Raw genomic sequence first — 16,480 nt, forward strand, 5'->3', positions numbered from 1 at the left:
TGCCGCACATTAAATAACAAGGCAAATATGGCTCTCTTCATTGTATAGGCCTGCATTCCTGCCATGGTGTAGTGAGGGATGGGAATGATTTGGGGTCATATTTTTCAGCATTAAATTCTACTCTTCCTTTCTTAGAGACTGCTGGGATCATTCGGTCCCCAGCAAAAGATAACTTGGTCTGCGTCGCTGTAGGCCATCCACCCTGATGCCACACAGTTTAATCAGTGGCTCTCCCCACAGGCACCACCCAGCCACAGCAAAGGCCACCTGGCATGATGACCATTGCTGTGAGTCCTGATGCCCCAAGATGATGGACATCTGCTCCATGACATATGTGGGGAGGTTGCAGCTCAGGCATCAGCAGTGTGATCCCTGTGTAGCCAGGGGGCTACGATCAAGAGGGTACATGACAACCTCTCCATGATGGACTGAGTACCTTGCTGGATACTGGGTGCGTCGAAATCAAGTATTGTCATGGGGGCAAAAGAGGACAGTGAGAGTATGCACCTTGTAAGGTGTCCTCACTCAAACAGCTGGAATATTGGTGGAGTTGCAGTGCCATGACAACAACAGGTGCAGAACATCATAGTGCCATATAAGGCATTCTTCCCCAAGTGACCCGCACTTCAGAAAAATTCGGACACTGTGCCTAAAAGGGGACCATAATGTATTAGGCCAAAAAGTGGGAGACTTCTTTTAGCCACCTCTTATGACAGGCAGGAATACCTCGAGCCTATTCTAACCCTCAGACCTGCAGGGAAGTTTCTCATGGTACTTATACAACATACAAAAGTATAACTGAATACATATTTATCAAGCTACAGGAAACAGAGAAAAAATACAACTATCAATATGTATTTCAGTAATAATCTACATAACTGCAACTCATTCAGCTTATTATTTTACTAGAAGGGCTGTGAAGTTTCCAACCATGCAAGATCGTCAGGATAAAGCTGAGAACAATTTGTTTGAATGCGATGACATTTTACGAGTTGTCTGAAATTATTTGTAATGAGTTTTCTCTGTCCTGTCTAGCAGTGCAGTATTTCAACAATTTTTGGATTCTTGAAGAGACAGAAATTTCAGCACATGGAGAATGGAGAAAACAGTTAAAAACATGCTGACTTATAATGAATCCAAAGAGAATATGTAGGCTGGTTCATTTGCTGTGTTCACAGTACTGGATGATAGTTTCTGAGCGATGTAAATTTGTTTCAGGAGAATAAGGTATATCCTTTGAATAATATGAAGAAATTCTACACAAGGTCCACAAATACAACTCTAGATGTACATATAACACATCTACTTGTGAGAAACCTGATTTTATCAATTCAATGCAGAAAATAATTATCAGGTGATATTGCGGACTTTCCCAGTGAATGTCTTCCAATGAAACTCAATTGGTCTTCAAGTGTCACAAAGAAAATGGTGATAAAAAAATCTCCTTGAAATGGGACATGCAGTTGTATTTCTTGAGGAACAAGGAACTGTTGCTTCTTATTAGTACACAAGTACATCCCTATAAAGCTTATTTGAGAAGTTTTACCAGCAGAAATCAATGACAATCACAAGTTTACAAAATTTCATAAGAAGTTTTACAAGCAGCAACCAACAACAGAAATCCAGATGATCAGCCTACATCACAGTAATGTATCCCTAATGCTAACCTCATTGTGTGGATCCTGGAGTCAAGGGAAAACAAAACTTATGATCTGGCCTGCTGTGATTGTACCCTGTTGCTTACAATGAAAAATTTTATGCATGGAAGAAGATTTGGCAGTTCGAAAGAAGATGTTGAACTAGTTACAGTAGTCAACAGTAGAATGGACAAACTATTTAAAAAAATTTTTAGTTGAATTCAAAACGGGATAAATTTTCATCATGAGTACTGTGAGAAAACACAGTGATAAAATTAGTTACATGTCCTTTAGTTTTTTGCACATCTCGAAATTTTCATAGAGACTCTCAAGTAAAACAAAAATCCTGACAATGAGGCTATAAATCTCTATATTTCTGATTTTGCAACCAGGTTACTTGCAGGGAGAGAAATAGAGGGAGAGGGGATTTGGGGAGGGGGGGGGGGGGGGGTTGGAGCGGTGTACTTGCACAGTAAAAAGAGCAGTAGCAATAGCAGTGGCTGGTCTCTGCACTGTTACATGATTTTAAATCTTGTGTATGAATCAATAGTGAGAGGTGAGTTGGGAAGGAGGAGGAGTGCCCTTTGGTATTTTTTGTTATTATTTCCACTGTAAAATTTCCATTATATAGTACCAGAAGAAATGAATATATATATAACTGAACTTACAGTGTTCCAAGTTTAGGTAATCCAAAGAATGTACCATTGCTAATTACAGATAACTTGTTATTCTGTAAATTGAGGATGTGCAGTCGCCACAGATTACGAAACATCATTGGAGGTAGCCATGAAATACTGTTGTTTGTCAGATCCCTGTGAAATTATCAATGTATGTAACAACTGGTAATAAGTAATTGTATACTTTGAATAAAAGGAAGTTAAACATGATTATAGCAAAATTTTTCATGAAAGTGTTATGAGATGTACAACAGAGCACAACATAAGATAATTACAGCAGTGGCTTTCATGAGTAATTAGGGTATAGCATAATTTTAATTTGGGGAAGGTAGGAACAATATATACAATCAAATGCTAATGTCTTCTCTTAAGCAGATTTATCTGAAGTGTTCATAGACAAGAAAAAAAACCATAAAAATTTTAAAGCATATAAAGAACTAGGACATCATTTTATTTGAAGAAATTTTATGTAAATTATCATAATTTTTCAAACTTACAAATAAGTGATAATTTAGTAAGCACTGGTACATGACTCTTCATATCAGTTCACAATCCTTCATAAACATGAACTTATATTATTAACAGAAGAGAACAAGCACTGATTTCTGTGACTGAAGCTAGAATACACAATAATAAGGGACACCAACAAAATGAAAAAATAGCAGAAAGATAAACAAAAGAAATGAAGAACTATGAAGTAAATTAATATCTTCAATTGCCACTATTGTATTTTAGATTTAAAATATTCAACTTCAATGGTTCAATTTTATGTATTTTAATGGTGTAAAATTATCATTCAAATCATTTTGTTTCTCTTGCCTTCTAACCATGACACAATAGTGCTTGTTAGGTTTAAGTTTAGACTGAATTGTAAATGTAATTAGTTTTTGCATAATGTGTTCCAAAATATTTTCCTTTCATTGTTCTCACAGGAAAATTTAAATTAAAGTTTAATTTACTTATGTTAATGAATGTTGGTGGCACACTAGGGTAAGAATATGTTAAAAATTTATGCAGCACACATGTGCTGTAGATTAGGTGACTTTTATAGGGTTATTTAAGGCTCTTTACAGCTTGACAGACCACAAGCGTTTCTACCAAATTGTTCATCTTGACTTACCCTACACCACTGTGGTATGTTGTAAACGGTTATTGCATACACCTTTTATTTCATAACCTTTAAGTGGAAATGCCTTTAATGAGAAACAGAAATGTATTACAGACTTTTTCACACAACTTGTATCACATGCTGCATGATTCTTATAGCTCAATTTAACTATTTGGTTTGCTTACAACCTAATTTAACATAAATACTTCAAATACTTGCCAGTGTAACATTATTTATTCCTTAGTATGACTACTTTTGTGTTGACTTTTATGTTCTTATGAAGCTTCTTTTTTCCAGTTACGTATTACTGAACAGAAAATTTAATGAATTGATCATCATCTGATTTTGCTGAGTAACTTGCAAATGAAAGCATAACTACTAATAGCACATAGTTCGTTTCATAAGAAGGCAATGAACAATATATCATTTTAAAAATTATAGTGGTGTCACTTCCCTTCAGATTCAAATAAAAATTCATGACTAATCATTGAATTATTGTGTGATATCAGTTATTAGCTATATATATTCTCAGAAAGACATAAGAAATTTTGCTAGGACATCACTATTTGAAATAGACATTACTAAATATTTAAGCTAACGATAAGGGTGGATCAAATGTAAACAAGCCTTCTGCAATAAAATTCTTATTATTCATAATTAATTTAGATCTACTGTTTTGTTATTTTTCTAACTGAACCACTCCTGCCACAGGACAATCAAACTTTAATTCAATTTTCAAAGAAAATATCAGTACCTGACTGAGGTACTATTGGACCTCTCTGGTACCCATGAAGCACTCTCCTGCAACAGTTTCCTTAAGCAGCCCAGACATGTGCAAATCACAATGTGACAAGATGGGCTATAGGCTGGATGTTCAGGAGCAATCCGATGCACATCCACTATTTTTTTCCCCACTAGAGCCCCCTTGCACCTCCTCTGACAATCCTTACTGACATCCTTCAGTTCACCTACCTTTACACCTATGCACACATATGTACTCTGCAAACCACTGTGAGGTGCAAGGCAGAGGGTATGTACCATTGCACCAGTTATTTGGTTTCTTCTCGTTCCATTCACATAGGCAGCATTAGAAGAAAGACTGTTTCAGTGCCTCTGTGCATGCAGCAATTATTCTCATCTTATCCTGATGACCCCTATGTGAGAAATATGTAGGGGATTTTAGTATATTCCTAGAGTCATCATTTAAAGCTGGTTCTTTGAACTTTGTTAGTAGGCTTTCTCATGATAGTTTACGTCTACCTTCAGGAGTATTCCCGTTCAGTTCCTTCAGTATCTCTGTGACACAATCCCAGAGATAAAAAAAAAAAAAAAAAAAAAAAAAAAAAAAAAAAAAAAAACTGCGACCATTCATGTTGACCTTCTACATATACATTCAATCCCCTGTTAGTTCTATTTGGTCTACCATCTGCTTCAGCCATGACTGAGCCTATGTGATCATTCCATTTCATATCCCTACAAAGTGCTACACCCAGGTATTTGTATAAGTTGGTCAATTCCAGCATTGAATCACTGATGTCATAGTCATAGGATACTATATAATAGAGGGAAACATTCCACGTGGGAAAAATATATCTAAAAACAAAGATGATGTGACTTACCGAACGAAAGCACTGGCAGGTCGATAGACACACAAACAAACAAACACAAACACACACACAAAATTCAAGCTTTCGCAACAAACTGTTGCCTCATCAGGAAAGAGGGGAAGGAGAGGGAAAGACGAAAGGATGTGGGTTTTAAGGGAGAGGGTAAGGAGTCATTCCAATCCCGGGAGTGGAAAGACTTACCTTAGGGGGAAAAAAGGACAGGTATACACTCGCGCACACACACACATATACAGACACAAGCAGACATATTTAAAGACCTTTAAATATGTCTGCTTGTGTCTGTATATGTGTGGATGGATATGTGTGTGTGTGCGCGAGTGTATACTTGTCCTTTTTTCCCCCTAAGGTAAGTCTTTCCGCTCCCGGGATTGGAATGACTCCTTACCCTCCCCCTTAAAACCCACATCCTTTCGTCTTTCCCTCTCTGTCCCCTCTTTTCTGATGAGGCAACAGTTTGTTGCGAAAGCTTGAATTTTGTGTGTGTGTTTGTGTTTGTTTGTGTGTCTATCGACCTGCCAGCGCTTTCGTTCGGTAAGTCACATCATCTTTGTTTTTAGATATATTTTTCCCTCATAGGATACTATGTTTTTTTTTAATTTTGTGAAGAACAATTAAAGTAAGCTGCCAATCTTTGCACCACTTTGAAATCATATCAATATCTGACTGAATATTTATGCTGCTTCTTTCAGATATTACTTCACTATAGATAACTGCATCATCTGCAGGAAGCCTGAGATTACTATTAATATTGTCTGCAATGTCATTAATATCAACATGGACAGCAAGGGTCCCAACACATTTCATTGGGGCACATGTGAAATTACTTCTACATCTAACAATGACTCTCCATCCGAGATAACATGCTACATCCACCCTATCAAGAAACCCTCAATACAATCACAAATTTCACTTGATACCCCATATGATTGTACTCTTTACAGTAGGCGTAGGTGTGGTTCTGAGTCAAATGATTTTTGGAAATCAAGAAATACTGCATCTACCTGGTTGGCTTGACCCAAAGCTTTCACTATGTCATGTGAGAAAAATTTGAGTTGTGTTTCACATTATCGATTTTTTTTAAATCCATGGCGGTTGGCATTGAGGAGGTCATTCTGTTCAACATATTTCATTATGTTTGAGCTCAGTATATGTTCTAAGATTCTACAACAAATCAATGTCAAGAAAATCGGACGTTAGTTTTGTGGATCACTTCTACTGCCCATCTCGTAGGCAGGTGTGACCTGTGCCTTTTTCCAAGAACTGGGTACAGTTTTTTGTTTGAGGGATCTATGATAGATTATAGTTAGAAGACGATCTAACTGACATTTAGTATAGAATTTCACAATGATTCCACTGGGCCCTGGAGATTTGTTCAGTTTTAATGATTTCAGTTGTTTCTCAACACCACTGACACTAATGCCTATGTCATTCATCTTTTTAGTGGTATGTTTATTACATTGGGGCGATTCTCCTCAGTTTTCCTTTGTAAAGGAACATTGTAAATGAATTTAACCATTTCAGTTTTTGCTTTTCTACCCCTAATTTCAGCTCCTATCTCATTCATTAGGGACTGGACACTAACTTTGGTGCCACTAACAGCCTCTACATTCAACCAAAATTTCTTTGGATTTTGTGAAATACCATTTGACAATTTTCTGCTATGGTGGTAACTGAAAGCAGCACACATTGCACTCTTGACAGTTAAACATGTTTCATTCGGCATCTCTCTATGTATAGTCCTATGCTTTATTTTACACCTATTATGCAGTAGTCTCTGTTTCTCTACAAGTTGCTTTACACCACAGAGGTTCCCTCCAATTATGAACTGTTCTACTGGTTACATACCTATGCATACAGTACTACTCTTTTAAACTTGAGCCATAGTTCCTGTAGATGCTACTGCCCTGAGCTTAAAGGTTGAGGTTCCTCATTGAGATATGACACTACTGATTTCTTATCTAGTTTACTGAACATACATATCTTCCTGTTTGCTTTAGTTGTCCTTTGTACTTGGTAATCATTGTTGCCATACTCACATCATTGTCACTTGTTTGATGTGGACATCCTTAAAGAGTTCAGGTTGCTATTAGATCCAACATATTTTCATCATGAGTGGGATTCCTAACTATCTGTTCTAGGTAGTTTTCAGAGAAGGCATTTAGTAATGTTTCACAGGATGCCTTAACATGCCCACCACTAACAAAACTGTAATTTTTCCAGTTAATTGTTGGATGATTAAAGTCTCCCCTGATCATTACTGATTTGGGAATTTATGTACAAGCAAACTAAGGTTTTCTTGAAAGCTTTAAGTTACATCAGGAGATGAGTCAGGTGAGCGACAGAAGGATCCAATTATCATTTTATGCCAACCCTGATACTGAATCTTGTCCAAACAGTCTCATATGCAGCTTCAATTTCTATCACGGTGGATTTGAGTTTCTTGTCTACTGCAACCAATACACCACCTCCATTTCCCATTTGCCTATCTTTTTGATATACACTTAAATTTACTCCAAAAATCACTGCTATCAGTTTCAGGTTTCAACCAGCTTTCTGTACATAGTATTACGTGAACTTCACAGCTTTTCAGGAGTGCTTCCAATTCTGGCTTTGAATGCTTCAGCAGTTTACCATTGGGATTTCAATACACTCACCTATGGAAGGCATTTTTTTTTATCTTACACTGATACCTCTAGATTTCCTACAGCTATTGTTCAGGAGTGAATGATGAACCAATTTTAATCAGCAAAATTTTCTGCTCTTTTTTCAGCAAGTTTGTAACACGATGAGCTGACATTTCCTGGAATCCCAACTCACCATGAATGACTGTCTGAATGTGTTCATAACTGATTTTAAGTGACTGGGAGATTCTAAATACAGTTAGCTGCCTGTCACTTTAGGCAGGATCACAAAGAACCTTGGTGTTCTGTGCTTTGGTACTGATGTAGGGATGGTGTAAATTGGTCATGTTTTTAACATGCTATCATTTTTTCTTGAGCTCTTAAGATTAACCCTTCACAAAAGGCTATAAAAAGGCTCTTTCTATGAGGTATTAGAGTAACCAGTGAGTATTTTTAGCAGCATTAATATTCTTGTTCATGAGAAAATTCAGTATGACGCATTGAGTAACAGCAGAATGCGCTCTCTCTCATTTATTGCAGCAGCTACTGAACACACAGAAAATAAGGCATTCAGAAGTTAGTGTTCCTATCCAGATACACCTTCTCTTATGTTTGTAAAAGTGCAAATACGTCACACCTCCAGTAGACTTTCAAATTAAAAAGGGCTTGTTTTATTTGATTCATCCTTGTATGTGAAACTAAAGGTTTTAAATATTCAAAATATGACTTATTATATCACAAGAAATGACCATCTGGTGTATAATATAATATTTTTAAGGTGTGGACAGATGAATACTACTTACAAGTATAACAGCCGGTCTAGTTTTGAGAAGGTATCAACATTGAGTGAGTAGTTCAGCAAGTTATTGGCCATGTAGCTGAAAGAAAAGACACCTATATTGTGTGAAGAGGAACACAGCATGTCATGCAGCTAAAGTAAAGTTATATGTAATAATAATGGGATGGGCATGTTGATTAAAAGGTCTCTTCAAGTGGCAAAAGAGGGAAAAGAATTGAAGGAAATCAGATTAGTAGGGATTAATTGCAAAAGTGTAACAGAGTCACCTTGGAATTAGTGACTCTCCTTCTTTTTCTTTATGTTGTGCCTTTGTCCTGCATTGGTATAGGGTCAGCATGTTTGATAATGGATCAGACATGGTTAATTTAAGGGGTTGATTGATTACTTTCCTGTCACCCAATTATAGAGTCTTCTAAAGAACATAAGAGTGTAACTTATTTCCTATTACACAATTTTCTCTTGTCCTGGATCTCATCAGCCACATTTTCTGCCAGTGTTGCAATTTTCTTAAAGTCATATATTAAAATGAGGTTTGTTATATTCACTACTCTTCCTGTATGGCCTAGAGCAGCTTTCAGTTTATTCCTCAATATCCCCAACATCTTGGTGAGACTCTTCTTCAATACAAATGTATTTTCTTACAATACTGTTTCTTATGACACCTACCCCACTCCCATCTTTAATGGCAAAATTGCAGTGTACATACTCTATTACAACCTACTCCAATCCTATTGCTCAGTTCTTCCATCTCTGCTCTGAGAGAACTGCATCACATTGCACCTGACTTGGACTTGGAGCCACTGTTCAGAATTATCTCAACCTGATCTAACATAAATCCATTGCATCATCTTCAGTATACTCATAATATTTTTTCCAATAGGATGTCCAAAATAAAACTACAATCAATATTTTGATGAGGTCCATGAAAGTTTGATCACTGCTTATAATGGAACAGAGCTCTTCATAAAAATAAAATGAGGAAAAAATCCTATGTTAACATTATCAGTTGAAAAAAGAAAATGCTGAGACAGGATTCCAATATTAACTACATGTAAAAATTAATGACACAGCTATCTTTAAGAAAACAATCTATTCACAAAAGTGTCCTATCACTATGCTTTTCTGGATGTGTAACTGGTTTGATTATTTATTCTAAATTCAAACTTTGTGGAAACAGATACTGTGATTGTAGGTAAACAATTCATCTGATTTAACAAGAATCCATTCAGTAATTGAACATGGCCCATTCAAAAGGGAAGGAAAACATATCTCATTTTTATTTATTATTTGTTACATTTTAGCTGATTTATTTATTTTATTCATAGCACTAATACATGGTCACTTTGTCTCCAAAGATAATAAACAATGGAAAATCTGGGCTGACAATATTATGGAAAGGATAAATGCTAGGCCACAGATATGCACAACAAAAAGACTGCTAAACAAGTAAGCTTACTTGTTTAGCAGTCTTTTTGTTGTGCCTGCCTGTGACTCGGTATCTCCACTATATGATGAGTTACAATCTATCCTATTCATAATATTGTCGAGATAATAAATCACTTATTTATGCCTCTTCATACAAATGAAAATATTCAAGTATCTCGTTTATAAGGTTTTATCTAATTACATAACTGTCCCTCCCCCTGAATGCAACCCTCATTTTACATAACAGTACTGCCCCCTCCTCCAAAAAAAGTAATAAAAAATAATAAAAAATTAATCACCATAACCTTTCTTAAAACATCCTTCCAAGCAGTTTGATTGCACTGTATCTAAGAATAATGATGTTCTTGGTTGTGACTGACACGTTTATTATAACATCTACTAAGGCTTCTGTTTTGCCACTACTTCTAGTCCTACTAACATACAAAAAATCTTAACAGCTTTTCTGTGTTCTCATATTAAAATAAAATAAAAAACCTTTCTGTAGTTTTATGTAAAAACTGTAGTAAGATTTATTCACCTGACATATTAAAATCTGTAGAAAATTAGAACCAGACCCAAGATCTGTGCAGTTTGTGGACAGATTTTTACAGTGCTATTCGAGAATGACTCATAGTGCACCTTTTAGTTTCAATCTGCTATTAATTTGTTCTTTGCATGTAGTTTCAGTTCTGTGTACTGCATAACTAGCAATTATGAAAGAAAGAATAGGCTTGAGAATAGCTATGTCAGTGCTCAACATAAGTTTTTTTGGAGAGAAACTTTAACTCCCTGCTGATAAGTTCACATCCAATGCAGTGAATCTGTGTGCCAGATCAAGTCTGGAACTTGATTCCTCATTTCACTAATTTAAGCTATCACTTTTCTGGAATTTATTACTATTTTGTGTGTGTGTGTGTGTGTGTGTGTGTGTGTGTGTGTGTGTGTGTGTGTATTTATATTCCATCCTGGGTTTTAGCATTAGTTTTCAAAAAAATATAGAAGTCCAGAGCCAGCACATTTTTGATTCATCACTAGCATGACACTGTATGATGCATGCGAACTTTGATTTGAATCACAAGGATTCACATTTCACAGCCCACACTGTCACTTCCCAAAAAGTCCTTCTTCCTTCAGTAACCTCTTTTTCTCATCTGTTTACAAACACATCTGTCAAGTTATTTCATTTGTTGCTGGCAAGTTCCACTAGACACACATGCAGAAGCTGCAGTTAGCAGACTGTTCTGAGGTATGCAAATCAACAAATGTTAAATCAAAGTTTAATGTGTTTATTAATCAAATAACAAATCCTTTTGAGGAAGTGTTTCCAAAGAAAAGAGTCATAGGAAACCAGTTTAACGCTACATTTAAGGCATGCGTTACCCAGTGCATTAAAGTTTCATGTAAAAGAAAAAGAGAATTGTATGTATCAGCCAGAATGTCTAACAATACTGAAAGAATGAGGCAATATAAAGTGTACTCTAAGTTACTAAGGACAGTGATACAGAAATCAAAAAACATGTACGTCAAAGAGAAAACTGATAAATATGGTAACAAAATGAAAACCATATGGAAATATGTGGAAAGTGAGACTGGTAAAAGATCAGCTGCCAAAGAAATAACTAGTTTAAGAAATGGGGGCAATACAGTGGATGGTCCTGAAATAGTGGCTAATATTTTCAACAATCATTTCTTAAAAGTCTCAAATCAAATAGGATGCCTGGGTTCCGTAAAGAAAGTTACAGAATTTGTGCGTAACACCTTAACTAGATAACTAGATGAGATGCGTGTCCTGAAAAAGGCAATGGAAGATACAGCAAAAGTAATTCTGTCTTTAATAAGTAAAAACTCTGCTGCAGTTGATCACATTTCCAGCAAATTATTAAAATATTGTTGTAGAGAAATAAGTACAGTCCTTAGCCATATTTGTGATATGTCAATGGAGGAAGGCGTATTCCCTGACAGGCTAAAATATGGACTTATATGACCAATTTATAGAAAGTGAGAAAAGACTGATGCTACAAATTCATTTCAGTTCATTACTATCAATTTTTCTAAGGTACTAGAAAAATTGATGCACAGCTGAATGGTTGAGCATCTTAGTAAATACAGCACCCTCAGCAGTAGCCAGTTTGGCTTTCAAAAAGGGGTATCAACTGAGGATGCAATACATGCTTTTACAGAAGCTCTCCTGCGAACCTTGCAGAACTAACACTCCTGAAAGAAAGGATATTGCGGAGACATGGCTTAGCCACAGCCTGGGGGCTGGCTTTTGACAGTGTAAGTTACCGTATTCTATTGAATATAGCCAACACCCTAGGAAAGAGTGGAACAGTAGGCAAATGGCTTGAATCCTATCTCTGTGACAGAAAGCAGAAAGTAATCATGGAAAGACTGCATGGTGGCCAGGTGTCTTCAGACTGGGGCTCCATTGCCATTGGAGTACCTCAAGGCTCAGTATTGGACCCACTTCTTTTTCTAATATTTATAAATGATCTGCCACTATGCACAGAAAATGGGAAAATCACCATGTTTGCTTATGACACTACCATAGCAGTTAATAATACACCGGGGAATGTGTCAAATGAGATAGTAAATAAGGCGTTTGCAGATATGACAAAATGGTTTGAAACTAATGGTCTTTCCATCAATCTAAAAAAGACAAATTATGTCCATTTTTCCTCTAATACAAATGTTACCAATGAAATGAATCCAAAAATGGGTGCATCAGATTCTAAAAGTTGAGTCCTCCAAATTCTTGAGTCTGCATATAGACAGCAAACTTAAGTGGCACTACCATATTCAAGATCTGTGCTCAGCAACATTTGCCTTGAGAATCATACCAGACAGTAGGGAGATGACCACAATAAAAACAGCAAACTTTGGCTATTTATATCAACTTATGGCCTACAGAGTAATATTCTGGGAAAATCAACCGATAGTAAGAAAAATGTTCCATGCACAGAAGCAAGCCATAAGAATTATGTGTGGAGTACATTCTAGGCACTCATGCAGAAATCTATTTAGAGAGCTTCAAATCTTTACAACAACTGCTCAATATATTTTCCCTTGATGTGCTTTGTTTAAAAAAATAGCAATTTATTTAAAACTAATAGTGTGTACCATAATTATAACACCAGAAGAAAACATGATATTCATTATGATCTAAAAACAAAGAACATGGTGAAGAATAGGGTTTTACACAGTGGCATCCAGATTTTTAATGCCCTTCCAGCAATAATTAAAGAAGTGGTTGGAAACATACCCAAGTCTAAAGAAAATCTGAGGCAGTTCCTTCTAGATGGATCTTATTATAGTACAGACGAAATTCTAAGCCAAAATGCATAATACCTCTTGAGTATCCTTAAATCTATTTTTGTGGCCTTTATGGCCCAACCATCATTCTTTGTCTATCCACAGAGTACTTTAAAACTGAAATGTATGTATATCTGTATGTATAACTGCATGTTCATTCAGAAGTCAAGTATGATAACTCATATGTAAGATTATATGATGACAAGTATGTGATAAGAACAATGTACTTGTGCACTAAGCAATAATTTGTACAAATTTGACTCACTCCATATCCAGAGATATATTCTCATATGGATCTGCAGAACTCAAAACAAATAAATAAAGTTATTTCTTTTCTGGAGGTGTACTACTTTCAAAGTAATAACGAGCAGAGTGTATATCTTTACAATTTTTAAAAGTACAGGTGAAAAAGTTTCATTTTTTCTGATGTCACATAAACATCTCCAGGATCTATAAATGTGGACATTATTGATATCAACAAGTAGAATGTTTTTTCAGTTTACAATCCTTTCACTTAATCCAGTCAACAGACTCTAGACTAAATAAAATTGTAAATGACATACAACATACTCACAAGCGATTTATTTGAATTTCAATTCCGTCTGGGAGAGTCTTCAGGCCAAGAGTACTGCAGTTAATTTTTGTGTCCAGACAGAAGCAGCGACTGTCACCACAGCATTCAAATGCTAAATGAAGAAAATAGTAAATCTCAGTGAACAGTCTCAATTATTTATTATTGGTAACAGTATCTGTGTTTAGGTATTTGTTCATCCTTCTACATTGCAAATTATTGTTTACAGGATTAGTGTCCACATGCAGTGGCAACTTGTAATTAAAATACTTTTCACCAACTACCCTGAATGCCACACAAAAGTAATGCAAACATTACAATGAGACAATCATGGCTTTTATTCATTCTATGTATAAAATATGCTGAGATATGAAATGTAATTTCATCAAGAATTACCATCTTATGGGAAGCACATTTAGGCTGAAGGCTTGAGGAGGAGAACAACAACAGAGTATGTGATACTTGTCATTAACCTTCTATTATCAACAAAACCATGTTTTACAACATAAGACAACCCACGACAGTAAACTATGTGCTACAATTACACATCACACAGTTCAGACATACAAGAGACAAAAATGGTCACCTGTCAGACTGGCTAATCTAGCATATGAGCATGGTAGCATGAGCATTGGTAAGTTTTATTGAAATTAAATTTGAATCATTCCAGTCCACAAAAATTAGAAAATGGTCTGTTAATCATCACTTTAAGTGACGAAGAATGTTAAATGACAGAAATTATGACAGACAGTTTTTAAAATTTAACTCTTCAATAATGTTTGAAAAGAAGGTGTAAATAAAACTAAGATAATGGCATTTCATGAAGGAGGGAAAAAAGTACCCAGTTTGAAACAAAATTGTAATTGAAGATCATACCTAGGGAGCTGCATTACTTTTAACAAAGATAAGGATGTAGATATTAAAGTACAGAGGTGTTATGATTAGGTGTAAGTACAACACAACTAGTAGACAGAACACAGCATTATTCCATGGAAGCACTAACAACTTGAACACAATATTTAATTAACATTCAGCAGGAACAAATTATGTACACAAATAACTGTAGTAACACACACAAAGAATTGAAGCCAAGTTTAGCTCAGATAGCATTAAACAGAATGGGGCCTGTGGTGGGCTCGGTGCTGTGCCACACGCTCGGCCTGTTTCAGGGAGACCACGGATTCTTGAGACATCCAGGCTGTCATCCTTGTTCACTGGGCTTTGGCTAACATGGCATCCTACAAAGGGAGCACATGGTCTGAATTGCTTTGGGTGCAGACACATTCTGCGCCCACATTCCCGTGTCAAACCATATGGCAACACCAACGATATCAGGGCTGTTTCAATGTCAACCTCGGACATAGGCTCTGGTGATGGTATTCACGGTGCTGATGACACTGGTATCAGTGATTGCTCACGAATGGGAGACAGAATCCCTGATTATGGCACTGAAAGGAACAGAGGAACTGTTGGTTCAGCCACCAAGGATGGATGCCCTGATGCAGCAGCAGGTGTTGTGACACCCAATCTGGATGGGCTTGGAGGTAATAGTGTGACATTGAGAGGCGTACAGCCATCCATGCAAAAGCAAAGCTGATCGCAGTGCCTCGAACAGAGGCCATCCTCTGTGCAGATGTCACAGAGAGGCCGCTGCCAGCATCTGGCAGTGATAACTGGAATCCATTCGGGGCAACAACCAAAACTGTGCTGCACAGGTTGATGTCTGGGCGAAGGACACAGGGATTGTAACAGTGTCCTTGGCTGTTGCCCATGGTGTAGCTCCACCTAACTTTTATCACCAAACGGCATGAAATGGTATGATGAGAGAAACCAATCCAAGGCAGTGTCAGACAAAGAGTTGGCACTGTACCTTTTCATATGAGTTATGAACATTTGCACATGGTGTTCACAGTGCCATCACAGCAAGGCCATGTTGGCTGACAATACAAAGCCAGATCAGTCAGTCACCCATTCTGTTGCCCCTGCAACTGCTAAAAAAGCTGCTGTGCCTCTTCTGGAAACATGTCTGTCTGCCCTCTCCACAGATATCCTTCTGTAATGGTTGGAGCTATTATACAGCTATAAGTATCACTGAGGCATGTAAGTCACCCCACCACAGCAAGGTCTCTGGTTCATGAAGGGGATTATTATTATTATCACTGCATCAGATAACTTAACAAGTGACTCTGAACTTGGCAAAGGAAAGATAACAGTGAGCTACAAGGATATGTAAAACCTTTCCAATTAGGTGGCTGAACTTCCTCCTCAATGACTCCCAGCTAACCAGGCTATATGACTTCATTATTATAATCATCCACTTATCATTTATATCCATCGACAGCCATAAATAAGGGCTTATCACTGAGATTTTTTTCATACTGACTGATAATATCACCACAAACAAAAGTAAAACAAGGATAATGGAATGTAGCCAAATTAAATCAGGCAATACTGAGGAAATCAGAGTAGCAAATGAGACACTAAACTCAGTGGAAATGTTTTGCTATTTGGGCAGCAAAATACCTGATGATGGATGAAATAGAGAGGATATAAACTGACATATGGCAAATGCAAGAAAAGAATTTGTGAAAATGATATATTTGCTAAAATGAATACAGATTTAAGTGTAAAGAAAGATTTGTCTGGTGTGTAGTTTTATATGAAAGTGATACATATGAGAGATGAACTGTTCACACAAGAAG

At 36.6% G+C, this 16,480-nt stretch overlaps 1 protein-coding gene across 1 annotated transcript in view; it reads right to left on the reverse strand.

Moving 5' to 3' along the window:
- The window catches only part of LOC126235161 (G-protein coupled receptor GRL101-like), a 364,334-nt gene that overhangs the window by 163,953 nt on the left and 183,901 nt on the right, over positions 1-16,480 (reverse strand). Inside the window, exons 13-15 of the mRNA XM_049943894.1 lie at positions 13,782-13,893; positions 8,475-8,549; positions 2,306-2,449 (exon numbers count right to left, since the gene is read on the reverse strand). Of these exons, the coding sequence (XP_049799851.1) occupies positions 2,306-2,449; positions 8,475-8,549; positions 13,782-13,893 (331 nt within the window). The remainder of the gene's footprint in view (positions 1-2,305; positions 2,450-8,474; positions 8,550-13,781; positions 13,894-16,480) is intronic.

Source organism: Schistocerca nitens, chromosome 2 (genome assembly GCF_023898315.1).
Source record: "Schistocerca nitens isolate TAMUIC-IGC-003100 chromosome 2, iqSchNite1.1, whole genome shotgun sequence".
Lineage (NCBI taxonomy): Eukaryota > Metazoa > Arthropoda > Insecta > Orthoptera > Acrididae > Schistocerca > Schistocerca nitens.